Source organism: Calypte anna, chromosome 2, assembly GCF_003957555.1.
Source record: "Calypte anna isolate BGI_N300 chromosome 2, bCalAnn1_v1.p, whole genome shotgun sequence".
Taxonomy (NCBI): domain Eukaryota; kingdom Metazoa; phylum Chordata; class Aves; order Apodiformes; family Trochilidae; genus Calypte; species Calypte anna.
The window spans coordinates 138,223,327-138,250,859 of NC_044245.1; the positions used below are offsets into that span (position 1 = coordinate 138,223,327).

The 27,533-nt window shown below is 36.9% G+C and overlaps 2 protein-coding genes across 2 annotated transcripts in view; one reads left to right on the top strand and one right to left on the bottom strand.

The window, feature by feature from the left end:
- The window catches only part of MRPL13 (mitochondrial ribosomal protein L13), a 30,477-nt gene extending 29,933 nt beyond the window's left edge, over nt 1-544 (bottom strand). Inside the window, exon 1 of the mRNA XM_030444294.1 lies at nt 321-544. Coding sequence (XP_030300154.1) covers nt 321-347 — 27 coding nt within the window. The 5' untranslated portion in view covers nt 348-544. The remainder of the gene's footprint in view (nt 1-320) is intronic.
- Nucleotides 498-27,248, top strand: MTBP (MDM2 binding protein). The gene is made up of 22 exons (XM_030444293.1): nt 498-573; nt 1,129-1,209; nt 1,720-1,793; nt 1,882-2,027; nt 2,518-2,576; nt 3,448-3,592; nt 4,800-4,917; nt 5,489-5,623; nt 6,449-6,558; nt 7,305-7,374; nt 8,156-8,273; nt 11,597-11,767; nt 12,856-12,969; nt 14,325-14,489; nt 14,854-14,947; nt 15,633-15,788; nt 17,626-17,721; nt 20,935-21,201; nt 22,372-22,618; nt 23,664-23,777; nt 25,648-25,713; nt 27,073-27,248. Exons 1-22 carry the CDS (start codon nt 498-500, stop codon nt 27,106-27,108), a joined length of 2,658 nt encoding a protein of 885 aa, XP_030300153.1. The 3' UTR covers nt 27,109-27,248.
- Nucleotides 27,249-27,533: the final 285 nt, after the last annotated feature.

Genomic DNA, 27,533 nt, shown 5'->3' on the forward strand with positions numbered 1-27,533 from the left:
GGGCACAACTCCCCCAAGCGCAGCTTTATGCACCCCAGCAGCCTGAGCCGCCTGCACCGGGTCGCCTTGTCCCCCACAGACGCTCTCGCACCTCCTGACCGATACCGGCTCCTCCCGGCTGCCCCTCAGGGCGAACACCGGAGCTCACGGCCATACTGTGAGCTCTTCGTCCCGGCCCTCCCCCGGGGGACTACAGCCCCTTCGTCCCGGCCCGCCACTCCCTCACGGCCGCTCTCTGCGTCTCGCCGGGGTCCCGCCGCCCGGGGAGGCAGCGACCGGCCCGGCACAGCCTGCACCGAGGGGGAGAGAGCCGTGCTCACCTGGGCTGCCTTGCTGTAGCTGGACATGGCGGCCCGCCCGCCGCGGCTGAGGGGAGAGGAAGCGGAGCCCCGCGGCAGCAGCACGGGCGGGAAGCGGAAGCGCTGCCCTGCGAGGGGCGGTGCAAGGGCGGCAGCGCGGGCCGTTTGGAGCGGCGGAGGCTCCGGTCTGGCCTGGCCATGGATCGCTACGTCCTGATCCTGAGCTGGGGGGAGCGCAGGAGCGAAGGTGCTGCGGCGGGCGGCTCGGGAGCAGGTACGGCCCCAGGGATCGGGGGAACCGCCAACCACGACGCCCGCCGGAGGCTGCTCGGTGAGGGCTTTTATTTACCGTGGCTGGTCTGGGATCTGCACCCTTGCAGGCTTCTCTGGATCCCTTCTGGATCCCTGCCTCCTTAAATCTCACCTATTTTTTTTTGGTTGGTTGGTTGTTTTTTTCCTTTCTCTTCAGACTTCTTAAACCTTCAGAAACTTAAGGCTTTTTCTTGTTTTATTGCGACACTGCTATATCTCGGCAGAACGGTCTTGAGATGTGCACTGCTTGAGCGGGAATACTGCAACATCAGTTTTTAAATTCCCGCACATCTGTAGTTGACTGAGTTTTGTTTGTTTTGCTTTTTTTAAAAAAAAACACCTGCATTTCATAGAATCACGGAACGACTTGGGTTGGAAGGGACATTTGTTGGTAATCCAGTCCAATCCTCAAACTTCTAGTACTAAACTGAACTTTATACTGTATTTTCAAGAAATCAAGACTTAATTTCTCTAATCAATGTATTAAAGAAAAACTTTTTTGTTGTTGTTTTTTCAGCAGGGACTGCTGCAAACGTTTATCAGCTCCTGAAAGAAAGATGTAACTCATCTATAAATGCAGATAGGAGCACATTTCCAGGTAAATATATGAATGTCTAGTAAAGAAAGGAAATGTTATAAAAGAATGGACCGACACACATTTTATGGTCTCAGTGAAACAACTCAGAAACTTAAGGAAATCCAACTTCTGCAGTGTGCCTTAAAACAGCAGGCAGGTCTGCTCCTGCTGCTACTGTTTCTGTGGAGAACTGATGTCATGTCAGCAGCTGAGCTGTTAGGAGGTGGTTAAATGTGTCTAGGCAAGGGTCTTGAAAGGCTGACAAATTTCAGTCCAGCTTAACAGTAAGCAAGAGCAGGGAAAAGGCTTCTTTCTCATATCAGTTGAGGGTCATTAATAGTTAGACACTTGACTAGACACCTACACTTTTATACTTTAGACCTGAATTATCATGCCAAAGTAAAGTAAAAACTAAGTCTTTTTTGCACATTAAATGACTTGCATAGTCTTTCAGCAAAGATGCTAATTATTATAGGAAGACTAGATTGTAGTGAATTGATTATTTTGAATAATTGATTTCTCTTGTTTCAGCATGTTCTGTGGCTGGTATTCCAGGTGTAAAGAAATGGTATTTTGCTAGTCATGTTATATGTGGTTTTAATCAGGTAAGAGAGCATGTAAGTTCCTCAACACTCTGCTTGTTTCTAGTGCAATTTAAAACTGTGATGTTTAAAACTGCTTTTGCTTGATCAGTTCTGCAGTTCTGACTGGGAAGAAATAAACTTTGACCCAGGGAAAAATGAAGACTGTCTCCACACAAGTATTGATGAATGCCTGGGAGCCATACAGAACTTTGAGGAAGAAGACACTAACAGTAGAGAGTCGCTGTCTATGGCTGAGTATGCATATTATTATTTCTCAAAATATAGTGGTCTGACGTTTAACAGTAATAATGCAGTCGAATCAAGTAACTTTAACAAGTACAAGTTATTACCAAAGCAACAGTTAACTAAGAATAATCCCTTCCAAATGAAAATAATTTTATTTCATTTAACACAGCCTTATTTTTTTAACTATGGATGATTTCTAGAGAATAACTGAGCAGTTTCCTAGCAGCTGATAGTTATATATATACAAAAAGAAGTTTCTTGATAAGAGTAAACTGGCTGTCTTGAATCCTACTTCCAATTTTACTGAAGATTGTTTTGAAGTCATTGAGCTTACTTCTGCCTCAGTAAGAGGGGAAATAAATACATCTCATTTTACATCTCTAGATAGGTTTGTGTAGAATTTTAAAGATACAAGATACTTCAGGTAATATTAATTAGTTTTAACTTTTTGTTTCTAAATTACTTTTTTGTTTATAACTATGTGGCTTTTAATTTTCAGTGTCTATGATGAAGCTGCAGAAAGTCTGCATCAGTTAGCTGATAAACTTCCTGCCCCAGGTAATCTCTTTTAAAAGAGCAATCTCTTTTTGAGTTTGTCCTGTTAGTTATTACTCTAAAAACTCATGTGGTAAAATCATAGTTAAATGGTAAAACTCAGAGGATATTAGTTGAATTAATTAGTGTGCAGCTCTTCTAAGTAGTTTAAGGAACCTGATCATGATTTGCCTCACAAATCAGCTTATGAAGCTCATCACTTGTGTCTTTGGAAGGCTGCATTTCTAGTAGAGATTATGGCAGCTATTTATATAATTAATTTTTCCATCTGAAATCACAGCAAAATTGTAAGAGACACTGAGTAATACAAAACTCAATATGCGGCCACACGAAAAAAAGGAAAGGTACTTACATATGATTTGCTGGCTGATTGTTTATGTGTAGGAGTCAATAAGCTGTGAAGGAGCAGTGATAGGAGCTATTGGATTCAGATTTTATAAACTGGAGATGTGTGTCACCTTGCATGTTAAGAGTTATGGGATACTGCAGTAGTGCATTTGGGATAGCAAATGAATTGCATGTGGAAATAGTGAGAAATGAGTAGCTGAGAGATGTTAGAAGGAGGAAAATGATATAGCACAGTTGTACTCAAAACAGGGACATAGGACTCTAATCTGTCAAATACAGTTCTGATTGAGAGGGGAGGAATGTTCAGAAATGTAAATGAGCAAATGGCAAAATATTTAACTTTGCTTTAATCTAAGAGTAGCAGTGAGAGATAAATTAAAATGTGTGGAAAGTGTTTCAAATCTTGCTGAAGTCGCTCCTTAAGCTATTTCAGTGCAGTCAATGAAAATTAGTACTTTTCTGTCTATAAATGACTGGACCATTTACTGAATAATGGTACTTTGATTCATATATAACTGTTTCATAGGCAGAGCAATTGTTGATGTAATACTACAGGGTGTTGAACAGGATGGACCGAAGTTAAAAGACTGCTTACCTGCTGTTGGTGCCCTGAAACACCTGAGGGAATGGCACTCTGCACAAATCACCATTGCAGTGAATGACTCTAAAGGGTATGCTCTTTATTTTGGGTCTATGAGCAAGGTCACTCTTGTTTTAGTATATGTCAATATTTTGTTTAAAAACATTTTATTTGAAAATAAGACACTGTAGTATCTTTAGTACTTTACATGTACACTTTGCCAATACATAGATATGTGTTGTATTTTTGTTTTAAGGAGAGGAATTACTCGTGCTAATTTTTTGTAAATACATGTCCTAACTGGGCAGGCAAAAAAGCATGCCCTCAAGTACCTGGCTCTGTGAGAGCAAAAAGGAAAATATTTTCTTTTTTCACTTTCCATCACAAGTGTGCATTATATCCTAAAAAGATTTACCATGCTACCCAATAACTTGTATGGACTACAGTTTTGCATTTTTTGTAAAATGAATGTATAACTCCCTTAGTTTTACTTTTCATTTTATATTACCTGTGACTTTACATTTAAGAGGGGAAGAAGTGTGTCTGATTTGTTCCATCTTGAAACATAGAATCATAAAATCATAGAATTGGCTGGGTTGGAAGGGACCTCAGAGATCACCAAGTCCAACCCTTGGACGCTGCAGTTACTAGATCATGGCACTGAGTGCCACATCCAGTCTCTTTTTAAATATCTCCAGGGACGGAGAATCCACTACTTCAGTGGGCAGCCCATTCCAATGCCTGACCACCCTCTCAGTAAAGAAATTCTTTCTAATATCTAACCTAAACTTCCCCTGGCACAACTTAAGACCATGCCCTCTTGTCTTGTTGAAAGTCATCTGGGAAAAGAGACCAACCCCCCCCCCCGGCTCCAACCTCCTTTCAGGGAGTTGTAGAGAGTGATGAGGTCTCCCCTGAGCCGCCTCTTCTTTAGGCTGAATACCCCCAGCTCCCTCAGCCTCTCCTCATAGGATCTGTGCTCAAACATGGAGTATAAATGAGCTTCTAGCATCCAGCCTCACTTGGGTATGCCTGCAGTTTGCTGTTGCTGGTGTTATTTGATGTTTGGCAAAGTTCTTAACAGTCACATTCATGAAGGATATGAACAATTTCCTTTACAGAGTCTAAAGCAGCAATTCTACAATAACTTGTACTTTGTAAGATTTAAAGCTATATATGTCTGTCTTAACATACACATGACTATTTCAGCGTGAAGAAGTAATAGGTGATTTCATATTACACTGCATTTAATTTGCAATACTGTATTTACCAAGGTTAATTCTTCTTTGTTTTTACAGTAGCTGGCAAAAGATTGTAGACTATCTATCAGCAGACTTTGTATCTTCAGATAGTGTAATGAATGCTATTGATGTAAAAGAGCTCTGGAGAGGAAAGGTTCAGATATGGGAAAGAAAGGTAAAACAACTTTTTTCAGCAATAGTTGTTTTAAAGCATCAATATGCATCATTTAAAGTATGTGTCATACAGTGTGTTTTATGCTTTAAGACAAAATTGGTTTTGACAGTATTCAAGGAAGTAATGTGAAACATACATGGGTAGGTGAAAAACAACTTGTCTTTTAGCATGACTAAAAGATACATGAGGTCAAGACACTGAGATTTGAATTTCTGAAATCTAGATGCTCTCTGAAATATTTGCCTCGAAACTTCTCGTTCAAAATTAGATTTTCTTCTATCACAAACCATTACCATGTAACTGTAATTCATGGCTGGAAGTATATGTCTAATGTTTCTACAAAGACTAATAGCTTTGTGATTATGAAAGACATTGTTTACATTTTTGGTATTAAGGTTTTGGATAGAGTAGTTGGTTACCTAAGTTTAATACTTTTACCTAGTTTTTCAAATCTGCTGGAAGCAAATATGATATTAATTGCTTAAAATAATAATACACATGACCAGCAGAAGAGAAATTTTTTTCTCTCTCTTTTAACACATTTATTGTCACGCATATATTGTTTTTCCAGTTTGGATCAGAAGTTACATTTCCAGAATTTTGTATAAAGAGCACTTCAGCAAAAGCATTCAGCACTGCACATTTAAGTTCTTGTTTTGCTGTTAAAAAAGAACAAGACTTGAAGAATACTAATGATTTGCCAGAGGCAAGTATTATTCTTGATCTTTCTTTAAGCCATTAGAATTAATGTTTTACTTTCCTGAGAAAATTAGTAATTAGAGGAAATGTAGTCAGAATTGAAAATTAAATGGAAAAGTAATGATTGCATAAGGTGAAGGAATACTTCTTTTGTTCATGTGTGTTACTAAAACTGGTCCTTAAAATTTCATTTTTTGTTCTTATAAAATTTTGTTCATCTTTTGTCATACCAAGATGTTTTTCAAATAGAAATTGAGACTTTGTTCTTTTTTAATACTCAAAATATGTGGTTTATTAAGAAATTTTATATTTATCTAACCTTTTCCACTTAATTTTTAAAGTTGTTTGTTAATTTTTGGGTTTTAATATTACTGTTGCTGTTTCCTATTTTCCATCAGAAGTAGATATTGGATATGAACTCCAGAATAATATTTTTTGATTAAAACAAAAATGTTTATGAAAACCAGTATCACTTGAGAGATAATAATTCTCATTGTTAAAGTATGTACATTTGGATTGCATTCACCTGTTCCTCTTAGGTCTTACTTTTCCTTGGATTTGGATGAAAGTTGCAACCCATTTGATGCAATGGTTGACTTTCCAAATAAGTTTTATTAAAGAGAATTAAATACCTTCTCTGTTTTTTATATAATTATGTTTTAATAGGGTGTTGTGAACTGTTTTATATTTTTATATATATGTAAATGTACTATCTTATACCTCCTCCAGATGTATGTGTAAGGCAAACTCCTCCAGCTAAATATATGAGGAAGTTCCACTGAGATACCATCACAGATAGCATTACAGATTTTTCTATTTTATCTCTTTTCAGGTTTTTCATTACTATGGTCCTGCTTTAGAATTTTTACAGATGGTGGTGCTCTCTGATCTACCTTCCTTTTTTATATCAGATCTGGAATTTGAGCTATATCCTTTTTTAAAGTTCTGACTCACTACTGATAATGGTCTATAGCAGAAAGAAAGCAATTGGGATCTACCCGTGAACACAACACATGAGGTCTGACAAAGGTTCATTCCAGTCTAGCCTGCCAAAGGAATCATAGTGATTCTTCACAACTTGATTTTCTGATGTTGAAATATAAATTAGATTTAAATTACACAATAACCAGCTATTTTAAGTATTATTGCACAAATTATTTGTCTGCTGATGTGTATGGTATTTTTGGGGAAAAGAATAATGAAATATTTAGTACTGTATAAGTTTAAAAAAAAAAAGAAGCCTTATTTATTAATGTCTATGCTGTGCTTCACAATATAGAAACATTTTTTCACAAATCCCGTTTTTATTGTGTAGGTGCAAAATCTGTGGCAAGATACATCAGATGAATTTTCTCTTGAATTGTGTATGCTGTCTGTACTTGTGGTACTAGTCATAGTGTAACAATAGTAGCCTTAGGCTATACTAGTCCTGCCAGGATTTTTTATATATAAATATCTGTTTATGCCTTTCTATACTAAAGATTTCAGTGGTACATTTCATTATGTAACATTTCCAAGTGTACCATTTTTCCTGGAGAGGTGTGTTCTGCATATTTTGTGGTATTGGAGTATCAAGTTTTAGACACTTGCAGTCCTTTTATGAAATATGATGGTAACATGATTTGTAAAATGAAGATGCATATAGTTCTTTCTTAAGATGAGGTTCCTTAAATTGTTCTGTTCAAGAGTTTGTCAAGAAAGAGTCTGAAGGGGACATCTACGTTACTTCTAGACCAGATTTCCTCTCTCTCTGGGAAGGTAAAAACTTTTAATTAGGTATAGCAGAAAAACGAAGATATTTGTAATGCTCATAAAAGATACAAGGATGATACTTTAAAATCTAGCCTCTGTGTAAGCTCCTTCAATATCTAGTTCTAAAGCAAATCTGACAATACCTTGCAAATTGTCAGGACCTGTATGCATAAACCTTTAAACAAAGTTGATAGTTTCTAGTAGGGATGTTTTTTTACGGTGAACTGCTAGAAATACGACACATTTGTAGGTTTTTCTAATAGCTGTAAAAGTATTGGTTTATTGCTTGAATATTCAAATACTTATGCATTTTTCCTATTAGTGCATATTGGTCTGAAATTTACAGAGATACATAAACATAGTTGAGTATCTGATTATTTGAAAAGGGAAATACGTAGGGAAGAAAAAAATTACATATTTTTCAAAGGAAAGCAGAGTGGTTGGTGCCAAATATATATTTGAATTCTCTTTTCATTCTGGGTGCTACTCTACAGAAGTTTTTTTAGCCAGATTATTGAAAGATTCGTAATAGGTAACAGTTATCTTTTTATGTATGAACTAGAAATTCCACAGTTAATGATCTTTCAACTGGAGCAAAAAATAAGAACAATTTTTGCAGCTTTTGTGTGAAATGCTATTCTATTGATGTGAAAGAAAGAAGTGTTGAATACAGATGTTTTTCTGCAGTTTAAGTACATTTGAAATAATGCCAGATCAGTAGTTCACGAATGAATGGTAAAATAGGTTTCAATAACACTCATGTTTTGTATCTGCTCTCATTATTTAGGTGGGAGCTTTGTTTACATTGCCATGTAATGTAAGCAGTGTAGTGATTCCATCCTCTGCCCAACTGAGTGCCAAGAAATGGAAAGAATACATGGCTAGGAAACCCAAGGTCATTACTGGTATGTAAAAAGAAGATGACTACAGGTTTATATTGTTGTGATTATGTTTATGTGTGTGTGTGTACATATATTTATGATGTGGGGCTTTTTTAATATAAATATGGGATGCCCTTTTTTTCTCAAATGAAATTAAGTCAACAATTGTTATCTTAATTGACACAAAAGGCTTTGGTGAATGTGAGTTCAGCTTCACAGGCCTTTTGTATAGTAATATAACATCATGGCAAGCTTTAGGGAAACAGTCTAATTTCTTTCAACCATTTCTGTGTCCTTTCTATCAGCTAAGATCCAGCTTTCACACACCTTTCTAGTGGGATAGTACAGTCTGTGAGCAAAGGGATTGTCTTCTCCAGATGGAAATCCAGTGTGCTTCACGTGGGTGCTTACCTTATTAAGTGTTACCAGAGGTTCTTCAGTGTACTTGTATTTAATTTCAGCTTTTTCCTTGGAAAACACAGAATATGAGGAAATGGTGTATGCCTCCATTCACCTGAGAGACAGTTTGCTTAACTACTGATTGAGAACAGACTCCCTTATGAGTCTGTAAGTGGCAAGTCTATAAGTCTATAAGTCTTACTTACAAGTCTATAGTGGCAGCCTGCTCCTCTTACACAATGTGCTAACACTTAGACATTTTATTCTGAGTGTGAAAGAAGAGAATCAGTGCAGATGAAGACTGGGTAGAGTTTCTCAGCCAGCAATTTAGGTGAGAATCATCATCACCATCATTGTGGCTTGGCCTTGCAAATGAAGATTTCAGAAGGGCCCTCCCCAGGCTTGCTGCAAGCACACTGATGGCTGATAAGGCCCATGTGGGACAGGCAGTGTGGCTGCAAAAGGCCCAGCAGAAAGTCTCCTGTCAGGGGACAGGCACAGCACGGTTCTTTCTGCTCTGTCTTTTCTCCTCAAGACTGATTCTATGTGTGTTCTCAAGGGAGGCAGCAGCATTATGGATGGTGTCTCCATCTCTTCTGACTGGAGGCCAGAGAGGACCACTGATGGCAGTCAATATGGCCAAAGCTGAGGGACTGTTTCAGGGAGTCCTTGTATCTCATCTCTGGGGCTCCTCTATTGCAGTAGCCGGTGGCAAGTTCACCACAGAGCACAATCTTAGGGAGGTGGTGATCCTTCATCCTGGAGACGCCTTGCCCAGCACAGCTGTGTCCTCAGTAGCATGGCCCCCATACCAGTGACCCCTGCCTGTTCAAGGACAGGAACATTGGTCACACAGTCAGTCCAGTGGATGATTAGGATTGTATGGAGGCAGCACTGATGGAAACATTCAAGGAGTCGCAGTGGTGGTGGTAGATGACCCATGATTCAGACCCATATAAAAGAGCAGGCAGAACATATAAAAGAGCGGGTGGCTCTGTAGACACCAATCTTTGTACTTTTCTTCAGGAGTTTATTGCTCCAGACTCTTTTATGAAGTCTTCCAAATGCTCTGTATGCCTTTGATAATCTGTTCTCTACCTCTGCGTCAATCTTGGCATCTGAAGAAATAACGCATCCTAGATAGCTAAACTGCTGGACTGTGTTAAGCTCTGATTCACCTATGGTGATGTGGGAATGATGGAAATGTTCCTGTGGTGCAGGCTGGTAGAGAACTTCTGTCTTCAAGTTGACTTCCAGCACCAAAAGATCTGCAGCCTCTGCAAAGCAGGATATTATGGCTGCAGATCTGCTTCTGTGTGAGAAATGGGGGTGGCATCATCAGCAAAAAGCAACTCTGGTGATTTAGGGTCTTGGTGTGGGCCTTCAGTCATAAGCTGAAGAGGCTCCCATAGGTACCACATCAGATGTAAATGCCATTTTCTTCATCGAGGTCTGCCATGGCCCTTTGGAGCAGCATGCTGAAGAAGATTGTGAATAGAATGGGTGTGAGAACGCAGCCTTGTTTCACACCATTGATCATTGGGAAGGAATTGGAGCCATATCTGGCTTGGTCCTGCTGATCCCCATGTAGCAGGATGATCATTTTGAGGAACTCGGAGGGGCATCCTAATCATTCCAAGATTTGCCACAGGCCCTTTCTAGTCATAGTGTCAAAAGCTTTAGTGAGGTCAATGAATGTTGTTTAGCTGAAAACTATTATCAGTGACTATCACTAATCTCACTGTATCAAGGATTTGTGAAAGATGTTCTATCAGTGGGAGGCAGCAATTTCAATTGGTAGCTCTTATATACTAATTAAGGTTGAAAGGAGAAATAAAAGTGTTCCTATGAGGAATCAGCTCTGATATGCCAAGATAAACTGGCACAGGAAAATATTTCAAATTACTTGGTGAATAGGCAACAGGAAAATAATGAAAATGTATATAGTACCTTTTTATTTCTTCTCTTCTTTCTCCATATTTATGTATTGAAGTAGTGGGATTTGACCTCTCTTCCCTTCCCCCTCCAATGTAAACTTTTCAAGAAAAACTGAAATATTTTATATTTTTTGCTAACAAAAATTTAATAACACTAAAACCCATTCAGCTCTACTTGAGTTATTTATTGGCACAATACTACAAATGTAAGTGATTTGACCTTTAAAACCTAGGACATAAAGAATTACTCATTCTCTCAATTTCTGCATCTGCCAAGGTGCTATAAAATATTTATTTGTGAAAAAAAAAAATCAAACCCATCTTTTCAATGTTATTATCATGTCCTACATTAATTTATTTTCAAAACTTCATACTATACACCTGTGATTAAAAATAGAATGTGTTTATCTCTCACCCATGCTATGCACAATTGAAGCAGTGAACAAAACTCTTATTAATGAATAATGCAGCTCCTTTGGCAGAGTGTGTACATTATTTTCATGTACAGATATATGTTCTTCCATAGTGAAACATTATTTCAGTCCAGGTATGCAAAAAGGGCTGGTTTAACTGGCAGAACAGACACTTCTCTGACCATTACACCTGTAGGAAACTGCCTTACATTTCATTGTTTCATGGTAGAAACGTAACTTTGCCCTTTACTTAGACAAATTAAAGACCTCTTTTTTGGTGGCTAGAGTTGCCAGATGTACTTTATAGCCTGCATTAGAAAGCTTCTCCTTGCTGCAGTCACAGGAGTTTGGTGGTGATAAAATGCTTGCTTGAAGCCAGCAGCATAGTCTCACTCTTTGCTGCTGTAGCTCATTTACTCTGCATGCTTTTTAGTTTGTAGCTTTGAAGAAGCAAATCTGAAAAGATGTTAGGAACATTTCTGTTTTCTCACATAACAGAAAAGAGCACCTGAAAGAATTTTGGTGGGGGGATTATAGCTTGTTTTAAAGAAGCTTTCCCAAGGGTGTTTCACAGTTATGTCCTGATATTTCTTTTAAGTTCCAGAAGTTGAACTGAAAGGAGAATCTTGCCGATACTACTTCTTGTTACAAGGCAATGGCTTTGGAGGATGTAAAGCAACCTTGATTCATTCAGCTAGCCAGATTAATGGTATGGCCACTCTTGCTGTAGTAAATGGGAAGCTAAAGGCAAAAGAAGAAACAGAGTCAAGTAAGAGTTATTACTGATTTATTTACATGTATCTGAATGCACACAAATGCTACTAAAATTTGCTTTTATTTACCCCAGGCTGTGTTAGAGGGAGAAAACAAGGAGTAATATTACATTTTGATGAATATCTCTGTTATTTCAACAATATTTTTTTCAAATTGATAAAAATATAATAGCTTATCTATTCACACAGTTCACTACTATCATATTTTTTAGTTCAATTACTTAATGTTGTAATTAGTCATTTCTCATAAGTGTGATTAGTTGTAAATGTTTTAATGTACAGGGACATCCAGATAATATTAATGCAAATGAAATTTGCAAAAACTTAAGGTTTAAAAAGTATGTATTATTGGTGTAAAGACTGGCCTAAAATCTAAGCCACTGTCTGTTGACGAGCCTATTTTATGGATGGTTTAAAATAAAAACTGTAAGGACAGTAGGCAAATGGCATTTCATGATCATGTCTTCAGTTACTTGGCAGATGCCCATATTACTGCAGAGTGGTTAGGATATGGGCTAGCAGATCATCACCTGCTCCACTAGGTAAGAGCACATCTAGACATTTATCTTAGAGTAGTTGTCCTGTTACCAGCACACATACTGGATAACTCTGCTAATTCATGTATTTACTCTCAATAAAACTGACAAAGAAAAAGAGCAGTGACCTGCATCTTATCTTCTTAAATTTTTATTACTGAAGTAAAGCCGTGTGCGATATGACTGAGTGCTTACCATTTGTCCTAATTAAAATCCCATTAATCAGGTGTCAGAAGATTGAAAGTCCTTCACCATATGTTGGGAGAAAACAGAAAACTTTTCTTCCCTGGTGTCAAACCTAGAAACTTTTTAACTTCTTTGAATGTCAATCATGTTAATTGCCTTGTTATTATATTGGTTTTGTACTGCAATTCAAAAATACCGGTCAGACATCTATTTTAAGCTATACCCCAGTGTCTTAATGAAATTATGATTTTTTTTCTGCTGTGTTTATGTCTTCTTTTAAGTAGTAATGTAGTAGTAGTAATGACCTGGTGTCTGACGTCTATGGAAGAATATTAATAATAGATTTCTGCTAATCTGTACAGGCTTTCACATTGCTGATTTTATCAAGTCTCTGCCACATTTTTGTGGAGAGGAGCTAGTACAGAGAGAAAAGGAACTGTGTCGTCTTCAGGTGTTTGCCTTGAAGGAGTATCTCAGTAAGTAATGGGGAGAGCACTGGAAGTTCATAAACTTCCAGTATTGAAAAAAGTCTTTATTTCAGACTGAATGTAATATCTCACCTTAGAAACCAAGGTAGGTTGATCACTGTGCAGTAAAGAAGTGGAGCTTAAAAAGATTTATGGTTTTGTGTCAGATAATGACTTTTAAATACTGAGGAAATGAGACTGCTGAGCTTGAAATAAAGTTTGTGGGTGTTTGTTACATTTAATATTCTTAATGTTTCAAAAGAGTTTTGGAATAATTCAGTGGTAACTAACTTTTATTTTGCTTTGTTTTTTCCATGTTTTCTCTCCCCTGAAAAACCTTACTTCTGGTTACACCTTCTGCGAATATAAGAATTCTGGGATTTTTTGTGTTTTTAATTTTTTAATTTTACTCTTTCTTGCAAAAGTCTTAAACAACAAAAAACTATGCACTAGAGATTTGTTACATTTATCATGATACATCGTTTATAACAATAGCTGGAAGGTCATCCTCTGTAGATTTTTCATGTCTGCGGAGAAGCGCATTCGACAGACCTGATTTTTTTCTATGGAAGTCCATTGCTCAAAGAGATTAAATTAAAACAAATAACACTTCTGAGAGATTGCCTAAATTATTGAAAATGACATACAGTGGAGGTAATTTAAGTGTATTATCATTAACAGAATACCAGCCTGAGAAAACTAAGACTTCTGCTAATATTCTTCCTTTCCACTTCCTACCTCAGTCAGCTTTCAGCCATTCTCAGTTTCCTGTTTACTTTAATCTTGAGCTTGCAGCTGCCTCAGAGCTTGTGTTTTAGTTTGTTTTTAGTGGGTCACCCAGTTCTGTTTGTCATCAGTCATATCAGAATTACCTGACCATTGGTATTTTGACCAAAGACCAGAGCAGGCCCTAAGTTATATTGGAGTCACACTTGCACTATAGGGGTAAAAATAGGAGAGTAGGAGGCACTATAGACTGAGGCTTTGATGTTTAGGCTCAGAAAGTCCAGGTGTTTGTCTCTGAGGGATCTAAACCTGGATATACTCAGAAATGCACATATACAGAAATTCAAGGGTTGGACTCGATGATCTCTGAGGTCCCTTCCAACCCAGCCAATTCTGTGATTCTGTAAAATAGGATTCACATGTGATTTCAGCCATTTTTAATTTTATACACTTGTCTATGGAATAAATGACTCCTTTCTTAAGGGTACTATAGTAAGTGTCAAGTTAACTTACTTGTATTACTGTTTTGAGATGGGTTTTTTTTAATTTGGTTGGTTTTTAGCAGGCTTCAGTTTTTCTTTAGTACTTTTCAGATGCAGAAGCTTTAATTTATTTATTTATTCTCTTTTCTTTTGTAGAGAAAAAGGAACTGATCAAGAGGCCTCCCGTTATTTCTACTGATGAGCTCAAAAACTTGTTTGAACTTACACGAGAATATTTTTTGGACCTGTGCAGCAGCAGTCTTCCTAGACCTGTTCTGCCAAAGGTTTCCAATGACAGTAGGCCACGCACTGTGACTTCTGGTGAGTATTGTTATTTAGAAAATACATTACTTAATCTCTTTTTATACATTTTCATACCTGTTGTCAGTTTTATGCTAAAAGAAGGAGACTTGTTTACCAAAAGAGGGAAAAAGAGAAGAAAAAATAAAGTGGCTTTCTAGGCATTTTTTGCAAACTGAAATTCTCCTCATGTCAACTATTTTCTTTCTTTTCCTTGCCAAAAAAAGAAAAAGAAGCAGAAAACATTTCTGATCACAGCACCAAGAGGAAGATTTTCCTTGTATCTATATACTTTTGTATATAAAGGAGTATATATACCTATATTTCTTTAAAGCATAAGATGTTTTAATTCTGCTGAGGATTATCCACCATATATTTTTTGCAGAATCTGATTTAATGGAGACAAATCCATTGGAATGGCCAGAAAGACATGTTCTTCAGAATTTGGAAAACTTTGAAAAAAACAAGCAAAAAATGAGGTAATGGTTAAATACTGGAGATTTTATTTGTAGTTTCCATTGAACATGACTCTGGAGGAGCTGTATGTGTCAGCAGCCATAACAGCTGTAAACTGTTTTTCAAGTATATTGATAATTGTTCAGAGGAAACATTGCTAAAACTAAGCTTCTGTCATTTTCCAGAGGTGTATTTTATTGGTATATAAAGTAGTATTGTCTGGTTTTTTGTTTGTTTTTTTTTTTTTTGACAAAACACAGCTGAAAGTTAGCTTGAAGTAGCATAGTTCTAACACTATATTACCAGAATATCACTACTGGAAAGTAGTGGCCTTAGTAGAAACAGATACAAAAGCTTTTTTTTTTTTCTTCCCCAACATGCCCTGGGCATAAAAAATAAAGGTAGTGCAGAAGGTTTTGTCAGTCTAATCTGTACAATATGTTTCTATTCTCATTACATATCCTAAATAGTCAGGAACTAGTATCCAGTCTCAAATAATTTTGAAGATCTTGTGATTTTATAGTTGAAATTTATTTTGTTTTTCCTTCACTTGTTAAGGTGAAACCAGTAGACCTTTGTGTCTTTGTGTAGGCAATATAGACTATTGACTTCAGTTTATCTCTCTCTTTGATAAAGACTTCATAACTTTTTGCTGGGTCTTAACATTTATATTCTTAGATTGATTTTTTTTTTCTTTTTTTTTCCCAGAGTTTCTATGTTTGCACATTCATCTGAACAATTGCTGGGGCATAAAGACAGCCAACGAGAATCATTGACATTGCTTGATGCTAAAGAATTACTGAAATATTTCACACCAGAAGGGCTACCGGTTGGTGATCTTCAGCCACTACAAATTCCCAAACGGTATAAATCTGCCATAATAAAACTTCTGAAAAGCATGCTCAGAACTGATGTGTAAGAATATGAATAATGACTGTATGAGAGTCTCAGAGTGGCCGAGCTAGATCTGAGGTTGTAGCTTGCATCATTCCTGCTCACATCTGCCAATGAAATCCACTGCTATGAGTCTTCAGTCTGTCTTGCTATTTAGTTTTTTCAGAATCTGAAGTGACCAGAGATGATGATGGTGGCCCTATGCAGAAGTGTGCCAATAGACCTTTGCCATGGCTATGCTAAAGCTGCTGCCACTATATGTGTTCATTTCCAAAAGAGTATTTCTGCAAAACAGAATTTACTGTGTCAGAACTTTAGTTTTATCAGCGTGTTTTCTTTCATTCAGAGTAGGGAAGACTAGGTGAGAAAACAATCAGATTGTAAAAAAAGGTAATAGCTGAGCCTATTAAACTGTGTTTGCTAGGCTAGCATGATGTGAGACATTCCTATATGCATCCTTATGTGGTAAGGTGCTCTTTAAAGGAAGCTTGTCTACTCTGACTGCTCTGCAAGTATGCATCCTTACAGTGTCTGCTGGTAAGTGTTAGTAAATTAACCTTGGCTTTTTCAGGAGAAAGATCAATACAACAAATTAATGGAATAATTTTCAGGATCTAAAAAGAGTTAAGGCCAACTTACACTGAGGTTGGATAGGGCTTGCAGTATCCTGTGTTTGTGCAGTGTGTCATAGAGTGCTAGGTAAGCAGAACAGTCTTTTCAGTGACTAGAGTTACATTTGTTGACTTTTCTAAAGTTTAATAATGTAATGTGTAATGGATTAGATATAGACCTCAATCCTTTTTTAAACTTCATCACATGGAATAAATTAGGAGTGTTAAAAGGGCTTGTGAGAAGGAAAGGTTCTGTAGGATTTTGGAGACCTTTGTAAAATACTATGGCTATCAAGTAAAGTATTTTCATTCCAGTAAGTTGTGTGGGAAAGATGTTAGTAATTTATTGAATACAGAAATGTTTTTTTTAATCCCTGATTTTCCAGAAGCCTCTTTTGGAAAAGAAAAGAAGGTTTATAGAATCACAGAATGGTTTGGGTTGGAAGAGGCATTTAAAGGTCATCTAGTCCAACTTCCTGCAGTGAGGAGTGACATCTTCAACTAGATTAGGTGGCTCAGAGCCCTGTCCAACCTGACATTGAACATTTCCAGGGATGGAGCATCCATCTCTTGGGCAACTTGTACCAATGTAAAAATTTTTTTCCTAGAATCTAGTCTATTATAGCATAGAAACCTTTGAGTCTCTTGAATTATTTGCTCCAAGGTATATCTGAGCGATGTCTGAATCTGAGGGAGTTAGCCCCAGTTTACTTGGATTTCTGCAAGTTCTTATGAGAAAGTATGATGATGAAATAGTACATTACTGTAATGTGACTGTCTCATAATACTTGAAAATCTTGGATATCTAAGAAAAGTATAAAGACAAAAGCAAGATTCACTTATTATAGCACTGGATTAAGAAATAATACATCAGTTCACGATTCCTCTCAGTTCATTCTACTACTCAAGTACTCTGTTGTGAAATGGGATTATAGTTGCATCATTTTATTGATAATTTCTTTAATTAGTGACCTCTAGACTGGTTGAAATATTTAAGAGCTTCTGTAGTAATGATAACTCAGTAGGTATTAGTGAGTTGAACTCAATTTTTCATTGATTATGTACCCCAGAGGCTTAGTTAGCTACAAGACATGCTGGTTTGGTCTTCCTGTGTCATGGCATTTGTTTATGGCTTCTGGAAGTCTCATTTATCCTGACTGTAACTAGTTAAAATTGTTTTGTATTTATTCTTTCAGTGAAAATGGATTCCTTTTGACACCAGAGCTTACTCCTCGGAAACTCAGGGGTTTACCTTTTGAAAAAGCAGCTGGATGCCATTATCATGGCCTTGAGTAAGTTTCCTGGCTTCTTTACCCAAAATTGGTTTTGGGTAAAAGGTATAATTAGAAAAATTTCAAGCAACATGAGAGTTAACTATGGAAAACCTTATGTATCCTTTTCCTTCATTGTAACAATTAGCACATGGGGCCTCTTCCTTTTTTACCTTTACTCACTGACTTAAATTGCAACACTCCTGCCTTGGTGGTAATGTAAAAACATCTTTTTTCTCTAAGTTGTACTGCTGTAACTACACTCAGTATCTGAAAAATTTAGTTCAGAATTGGAAGTGGCAAGGGGAAGAGGGTTCATTAGTACATATCAAATCCCGTGAGCAGTACAGGAGAGAACAACATACATAGTTTCTATTTTGATATTAAATTCTAGGCACTTCCAGGCTATCAGTGCCCAGGTTTATGAGACCTTCTGTGCAGCTCCCTATTTAGTCCCAGCCAGCCAGCATTAGCTGTTTGTTAAGGCTTCGGTTGGGCATACATTGTAAAGCATAGCTGTATAAAAATTGTTTAGAAACAACATACACAGTTGCTAGAGTAGATAACTCAGCATAATTCTTCCATGTGGACAGATTCTTAGCCTTAATGCAGTATATATTAAGAAATGCAATCTATATCAAGTGTAGATGGTTTGGTCTTCGTGAAAATTTCTACCACATCCTAATACCATGTTTTCAGATGTGACTATATGATACTGTTGGTATTTTTTTTCCTTTTTTTTTCCCTGCATAAATAGTTAAGCCGATGTTTAATATGTGGTAATTTTAGCCACATTCTATTGGGAAGTGAAGCAGTCATTCTATCTGTTTCTTCTGTTTCTTCTCTTTTTTGAAGTGATAACTTGTGAACCTGCTAGCCTTTTTACATTTGAAAAGGCACCAAGAGGCAACTGGGTAAATAGGAGAAATGCAGATTTGTTCTCCCAAGTGAGGGAAAAAAGCACTTAGCCCTTGTCTACTGCTATGTGGTAACTTGCTGACCTGCCTGAGCTTGGCAGGGAGTGTGCACAGAGATACAAATTAGACACAGCTTGTGCTGCCTCTTTTCATAGCAAAATCTGACAGGTAGAGACCCCAAAGATACCTGGATATTGTGGAGAGAAGGGAGACTGACATAATGTTACAAGGGAAATATGCTAGCAGTAAGAGAGGGAAGTAGTACAGTGAGGTGGTAGAAACTAGTGTGTAAAGGAGAAACTGTCAGAAGGAGGTGTGTGATCAGATTATGGGGTATTTTATGATCTTGTGGAGCAGATGTGTTTTGTGCCATGCAGTCATGATTGCAGTTTCCATATGCAGAGCTGCTGTATTTATATTTGGAAGTAAAATCTTGTCAACAAAACCAGGAGTAGCAGTTATGACTACATCAAATTCCTGGTGTAATGAACCTGTTCCAAACAGTTGGATACTATATTGCAAAGAGAAAGTAATTGCCATTAAAGCAGATTGAGTAAAATGGCAATTTAACTTCGAAAGATAAAAACATTTGTATCTTTGTAGGGGATGAGATTATTCAAGTAAGGAAAGTAAGTAAGTAAGAAAAATTAAATACCTTGAAATTCGTTAGTTAAGAGAACTCACTCTTATCAGATAACAAATTTATTTCTAGTGGCAAGTCTTACTCAGCTGTAGAAATGTTCTGTTATTAGAAAAGTGCTTTTCTCTCTGCATTTAAAAATATTCTGAAGAAAATTGAAAAATTTGATCTAGCAATTTAACACAATTTCATGTTAAGAGATAAAAGTAAAAATTAAGTTGAGAGTGCTAAGAGTAGGAAGCATTGCTGAGTAATGTGTAAGGTGGGCTGAGACATGGCTCACATTGTTCAGAATGTTTGTGAGGAAAAAGATGGAATGGTATTGGATTCTTCTTTTGTCTTTCCCTGCAGCAGAGGTAATCAAAGTTACTGGGCAATAAAATGCTGATATCTGGCAAGGAATCTTGGAAATCATTTACACAAGAGAATATTTAAAGTGTACTTTGTATTGCTGAAATCTCATGAGTATATTTCATTGAGTTAGTGCTGTTCATTTGTTCTCTTTCAGCTCCACTATATTTAATACAGTTTCTTCTTTTGATTTGATTGATTAAACCACTTATTCTTTGTAATTGATAGGAAGCTTGTGCTTCTACAGTGACACTTTTCCATGGTTAGCATTTTAAAAAATGTAACTCTCTCATAGAACAGTGCTTATCTTTGACAAAACTCAAGGTTGCATTTCCAAAGAACAGTTAGCAACAGTATACACAACAGTGTGTACTAAGTAGAATTTAAAACACTTTCTGTGCCCTATCTTCCTCAAACTTGCAGTCAATTATTACAGTCTCACAGCAACCTAGTTTTTGGCCCGACCTGGCTCTTCCTAAAGGTTTGTTAGTGTTGTTGCATTTCCTGAAGCATTTGTGACTTGCAAATAACATATATTGTACTTTATGATGTTTTCTTCAGGCATTTCCTCTGTGATTCACTTATGGTACATGCACTGAAGAAATCTTGGGTTGGTTTGTTTGATTTGTTTGGATTTTTTTCTACTAGGAAAGTTCTATTCTTCCAGGAAGAAGTACAGACATACTGTATGATTGTATTATCATATTAGAGTGTATCATGTTATATATAATAACCTGAGGCTCTCAGAGTTTTCATGGATCCTTGCAAGGTCTGAGGTCTGAAGATACTGTATCCATAATCGTGTACTGGGCTGTTCATGTGTTTGGGTTCAGACCTATCCTCATCCCTGTTTTATTAAAGTTTCACACTGGTTAGTTTTTAACAGGGACTACATCTGTAAGTATGGACTGAACATGAAAGCCAGTAAAATCTAAAATAGATTGAATATACAAAGATAACACAGATCTGTGTAAAAGGAGCAAAAAAATCAATTGCCAGCATCCTAATTCATCACTTGTTCAAGGAAAAAATCTGCTAATATCCACAGCAATGTTATTTATAAGGCCACAGGATAAAGACTTGCAAATATAGTCTGTGATTCAGCCTCTTTGTTGGAGTTAGACTTAAATATAGATAAATCCATCAGGCATGTGTTCATTTACTGGGGTGTTTTACAGTATCTTTTAGAACAATATGCCAGTCCAAGCAAAAAAAAAAGGTTTTGGAGATTATATGATAGTCAAAAGTAAATTATTCTGTTTTTTTCACTGAGTATAATAAAGCAGAGACTTACTTTCATGAATTTCTTACCAATTTCCATTTTAGATACTGTCTGGATAACAGAAGAGCCTTAGAGAGAGATGTGGGATATGCTGAACTTCAAACTCGTCTTATTCGCTATGAAACTCAGACGACTTGCACCAAGGAGTGCTGCCCTGTGCCAGTTGTCTTGAGCCCTCTGCCATCTCCTGCAGTCTTGTCAGAGCCTGGAAGTGTCCCTGATGGAGAATCTTTACAAAGTGAATTCAAAACTGAGGCATCAAGGCTAAAACGCAGATCAAAAGACCTGGATTACCTTTATCCCAAGAAAAGGTAAGCATGGAGTAAAATAAATCTTTAACAAGAAATATTTCATTATTCTCTTATGAAACTGATCTTTTATTTCCTCTCAAAATATTTTTAGTGATTCTATCTAGACAAATGGTCTAGTTGTTTAATTCTCTTCTGTAGGTTCTTTTTTTTTCTCTTAAGTGTGATTTCTCATTGATAGCATTATATTATCAAAACCATTCAGCACAGGCACCTTTTGCTGAAGAGATTTGGGATTGTATCTCTCAAAGTCTGAAGTGTCTTTGAAAAGATGACAGCCTCATCTAGGGCTGAATTCATGATTGCTGTTGCAGTAAAAATAAACAACTAAAGGTTTAGAAAGCCAAGTATTGTACAAACAGAATAATTGAATTCCTAATCCAAAAAACTACTGTTATTAGATGACATACCAAAATTCAAACTTAGTCAGTTTTGTTTATTTAAGTCTTTAAGTATAAAGACTTCTCTTTGCACCTTGTCTTCACTCTTGAATATGCAAAATAGCTGCTATGTAACACTACTTCAGAATTTTTTACTGTAGTAGTTCACTTCTTCCCTCTTTCCAGGTTCATGCACTTCTAAATAAAATCACAGTAAGCCTTTGAGAGATGTGTGTTATTAGGGATATCCATATCTTTTGGAGCTTCCTGAGTAGTTAAAAAAGAGATTGTGACTGTACTTAGCACCTCAAAAACTAGAGTTTCAGAATCACTAGCGCTGTTACAATTGAAGGGTCAAGCATTACAATGTTCCAGTAAAACTGTAATGCCCAATATCCAATAGTTAGAGATGAGTTGTGACGTTTTTGTAGGACCAGAAAACATTAAGTAGTTTCAAGTTTTGCCTTATCCTGAGACTGGAGGCCAGGAAGATGTGGTCTTCCTACCTAGGGGAAGGATTCATGTGCAAAACTATTCCTTCTTCCAAGGAGTTCCTCTTCTTAGTTATCTTGTTCCTTCAGTTCATTTCTAGACTTTAATCAGAGGTGCAAAGGATCTGCATATCACAGACCAAACCAGTCAGTAAAGTATTCTAATACAGTTGGTTAATAGAATGCTTTCTGCTGTTTCAGATACTTAATACTCTTAGCAGCAGCCTCTACAGTAGAAAAAAGCCACTGGAAAACTCAGTACAAAATCTAAGGTTTTTTGTTTGTTTGTTTGTTTTTTCCAGGCTAACCAAATCTGAGAGTACAGACTCTCTCCTTTCTCAGGCAAGTGGAAGTAGTGGGAGTCTCTGTACAGTTGCTGTAACAAGGAATCGTTCTGCAAGATCAGTGTCTTCAGCTTCCATGCCATTGAAACAGCCTGGCCCACCCCACAAAGTAACCACTCAGGTTGGCTCAGAAAATCCTATAAGTGCAACTGAATCTGAGACTTCCAAGCCAGCTAAAGAATCAAGATCTCAGAAGCATACCAGGGTAAAAATTTATGCTGGTTGCTTTTTTAAAATTTTGAAGACAGAAGTTAAACAAACTGTCTTCACCTCTATTAGTTATTATTAAATTTCATTCTGTTTACTTGTGTGAGTCCTGAAGGCACTGAGAAGGACACTGGAGAAACAAGGAGAGAAAAAAATATGTAAGGAATATCATGCCCAGGGAATTAAGGCTGAGAGAGATAACAACTAGGAATAAAAAAGTTGGGAATGGATGTCAATGAATAGAGTTATAAAATGTAGAAAATTAACATGAAAACTAAAGGCAACAAAAAATACCTGTGCTGGAAAAGTCAAAGCTGTTGTGGAAGAACAGACAATTCTGAGAATAAAAAGCTATTCTGATAGTTATAAAAGTATAGCTGAATATATTATGAATGCCACTTTTAAAATTCAGTACAAAATTCTGTTTCAGGCTTGGTGATGCTAATTAATTTTAAATTAATGCCAGGGTGCTAGAGAGGACACTGCATGAATGGGGATGTTGTACTGTCAAAGGTATGATGGGATGACCCAAGTAAGCATAAATTGGTGTGGCTTATTCAGACCTATAGCAGTTTAAATGTCTCTGATATAAACCATCTCTGACATGAAGATGAGTAAACTTTCTACTCTGTGGACTCTAGTGTCTGGTTTTTTTAAAATGTATTGTTATTTTGTTAAGGATGTGTGAAACAAGAATATCAAGATAAAGAAAAGTTTTATGTATGGATTTTGGAGAAGAGAAAACCTGAACCATTATCAATTTTTCTCTCTCTTCCAAGCCCCATGTGAATATTCACTGCTTTTTACATAATTTTAATGTGTAAACATCTCCTTAAGTTTTGAGATTAAGGAAGTGGAAATAGGTTTTTAAATAACTCTGCCCAAATTTGTTCAGTAGATTTATACCATTTGGCCTATGGTTTAATGAGAGAGGCAAGATCAGATAAGACCAGGTGTTCTATTTTTGTTTTTCCTTTCCCTTTGACAATTTTGCATGACAGTAATTGGGATAAACATTTGAATTTGTTTCTATTGTTTCCAAGATGCTGAAAGAGGTGGTTGCTAAGAGTCTTCAAAAACATGGGATTGCAGAGGATCACAGGTGCTTTGCATCGTGCAGCCAGCGTCTATTTGAGATATCAAAGTTTTATTTAAAGGTAACAAGGAGATAGTTAAGTGAATCCATTCCTTAATAAAACTTGGATGGCCTGTGGGATATTCAGACTTGATTAAGCCTGAATTTGTAGTGGATTGTTAGTAGTGTGTTGAGTGTGTGGGTAAACCTATGGAGTTGTTGTCAGAGGCAGAACATAATTTTACAGTGTATTTTGATCACAGAATCATTCTGGTTAGAAAAGGCCTTTAAGATCATTAAGTCCAATCATAACCTAACTCTTTGTATACCTGATGGCTGTTTATTTGTTTTTATAGTTTGAAAAGCACAATCTTTTATGTGATATAGTATGTTAAAGCATTGGTCTGGAAGGTAAAGTCGTGCTTGTACTGTCACAGAAATCACAGACAGGGGTTGGAAGGGACCTTAAAAGATCATTGAGTCCAACCCCTTTGCCAGAGCAGGGTCACCTACACCAGGTCACAAAGGAATACATCCAGGTGGGGTTTGAATGTCTCCCGAGAAGAAGACTCCATAACCTCATTGGGCAGCCTGTGCCAGTGCTCCTTTAGTTGTTGTGCTTTTTCCTAGCCACAGCTGTGACAGCTCAGCTCCTCCCCTTTTCTAAGGCTGTTGGCTCAAAGGATAGCTTACACAAATGACTCAAAATTCTGCTTCCCTGATATGCTCACAGAAATCCTTGCAAACTCATTGTAAATGTGCACAACTACTTTGCATGTACTGACTTGGCAGCACCGTGTAAAACTCCATCAACCTCAAAACTCTTTCCACAAAACCTAGAAGGCTGTGATTTAGTGCTTGAGCCCCTGGTACCCAGTCTGGGCACCTACTGAGTCAAGCTGCAGTACAGGGTGTTTCTGTCCATTTGCATGCATTACACCTACCAGTGTTTGTGAACTCCATTCAGTCAACTTCAGTAAAGGCAATTTAAGCTAAATAAGTGACACTTGAAGAGGGCTGAATGCTTACACAATTAGAACATCTTGCTTTTGAGCACCAATTTAAGTAATTGGTGCACCATTATGCAGTAATCCCATAAGCACTCCCAAAATCTCCCTGAAATACACCCTGAAGGAAGATCATCTAATGCCAAATAAGGAAGAGATGGGTGTAGGGATGAGTAAGGCAAATCAGATGGGTTCATGGTTTTGTTCCAAGTAAAAGAGCAAAAAGAAGAGTACTGCTGTGATCCTACCCTTTGGAAAGCTGACCTAGGGAAAGGTGTGGCAGGACTTAATTCTTCTGAACTTACAGCCCCAAGTCTGCCAGGGTCCTTTTAATCCTTTTCTGTTATGCATGCTTCAGAAGCATGATATTGCAGGTATCATTTCCCTTTGGAGACATATAGTAAATGAAATTTCTTAACTTTCCTTTCTCTTTAGCCAAAGTTATGTGTTTTGTTTAATATAGTGGATTAGGTTGGGCTAATTGGACTGCACAACAAGACAAGCCAGTGTACGTTTTTCCTTTCTTGCACTGATTCTGTTTCTCCATATCCTCCTCTCTGTTGGTTTGCCATAGATCTGTATTGCCATCTTAGTTCAAAGTTTATTTTTGTTCTTATATAGAAATTAGAATTCAATCAAGATACCAAGAACTTTGAAGATAATTTTTTTTTAATAAATAAATTTCTGAAAGTGTGCAGGAAGGTTAGGAAAAGTGTGGCTCAGTTGTACGCATCATTACGAAGTCTGGACTGCTGTAGGCAAAGCTGTAGTCCATTGGAACAGACTATTTTTTCTTAAAAAGAGGAAAGTTAAGTCAAATCATTCTTCTATGGTTCTGAACAAGGTGTTAAAAGGTTAATATTCCCCTGGGTTTTAAGGCTCTTATTATCCAAGTCAGAGTGACCTGAGTTTGCTAATTTCTGTTGCCTTCTATTTTGTATTTAGGATCTTAAAACTTCTAGAGGACTGCTTGATGAAATGAAGAAAACAGCAAATAACAATGCTAAACAGGTACAGTGATTTTATGTATTTGTTCCTGTAGCTATCCAAGGCTAACTGTAGGCATGGCTGTAGTATGGTTTGGTTCACAGCTTTAAAAGGAGATGAATTCCTAGGACTGTGTCTTGTTTCACTCACTTATCTCGCAAAAACTTTGAGTCATTCCAGTGGTATATTTTCCAGATGCATAAATTCAGGTGTTAGCTGTTACTCTAGTTAAAGCTGCCAATATGATTTGCCACGGTGAGAAATGGAAATGAAGGCAATAAATGTTTCCACATTACTGTAAAAAAAGATCTAAGATTTTTTTTTTCCATTATTTGAGAAGCCTGGATCATTAGGGAATTCTTCTTTCCTTGTGCTGAAGGAAATAACATCTATTTTCAAAGGTTAGGATATAATAAAGGAATCTATGAAAGCAATGAAAATAAGTCATTTTAAGCTTGGGAATAATTGTAAGCACAAGGAATATCACATGAGCTTGTTTATGTGTTAAGGTGAGAATTACATGAACAGTAGCACAGAGCAAATACTCTTTTCCTTTAGGAATAGCAAACTGATCTGCAGTCTAAAAACATGCTGAAGTGACTCCATGATTGTAAAAAAAAAAATTTTTTAAAATTATGCTTGTTCACATTATGGTTTTCAAAATCATACATTACATGGAAGGATATGGACTGGAGTAGTTAAATAAGAAAACCTAAATTCTTAAGGGAAACTGCTAGATTGCCATGGAATCTATCCTAGCAGAGCAGTATTTACTGTGGTCTGTGGTGCTTCCCCTTGTGTGTTGTTTCCTACAGATCCTGAAGTTTCAAAAACTACACGGGTTGTGATATTTGGTATCAACTGAAGGTTGTTTTGATACAGTTTTTCACCACCAGTTCTAATCTAAGTATACTTGCTGTAAGCAGAGGATTGGGGATCTCTTTAGGCTGGCCATTTCCCCCTGTATTAGAGAATATTTTGAAACTACTTTATAAAACAATCTCCCCAGGAGTAGTATCATCGTCTGAACAGGAGAAACTAAAGAAGGAGGAAATAAAGAAGGAGGAACTAAAGAAGGAGGGCTTTTGGACTCTGAGAGAGGTGCAACACAAAGGGGGAGAGATCTATTCCCTCCTATTTCCTTCCATACTCTATAAAAAGATCAGAAAGTCAGCAACTCCTCTCTTTTTACTTCCCATTGCCTGTTGGCTGTGCTGCTGTTCCAGCTTGCCAGGTGCTATCTATTGGGTTGTGTGTGTATATATATACACATAGATATTTGTATTCTTTGTTACTTTGCCCTTTATGTTAGTATATGAGATGCTTTTAAATTACTTTCAAGAACTGGAGGTATGTAGATTGTTTTCTCATTTATTTTTCCAGGTGATTGAATGGGTTTTGGAGAAGAGTGTCAAATAGAGGTACTGACTGGCTGCTATTCACACCTTCCTAGAAAATGCAGAGAGAGCACTTCCAATTGCAACAAACACATAAACTGCCTGACATGTCAGTGTCTACCCACTGGAAGGACTTTGGTGAGTCTAATTTTATAGACTCAATTCTCAAGTACAGTAGGATGTTTTTAAACTTTTTATACTGAAAGTTTTAATTTTAAAAAAATTCCATGGAAAAAAGGTTTTATTTTATATGCATATTTATTATATTTTGTTGATAAATGGAATATAGCTTGACTTGGCTTGATAAAGCATTGTATTTTTTTCAACCCATGTATTTGGTTTTATATGAATAAACAACCCACCAGATTTAATAACAAAACTAGTGTTTGATCATTTTTTCTGAAATATTCTATTTATTGCTACTTGCTGTTGCTACAGCTGTTTACA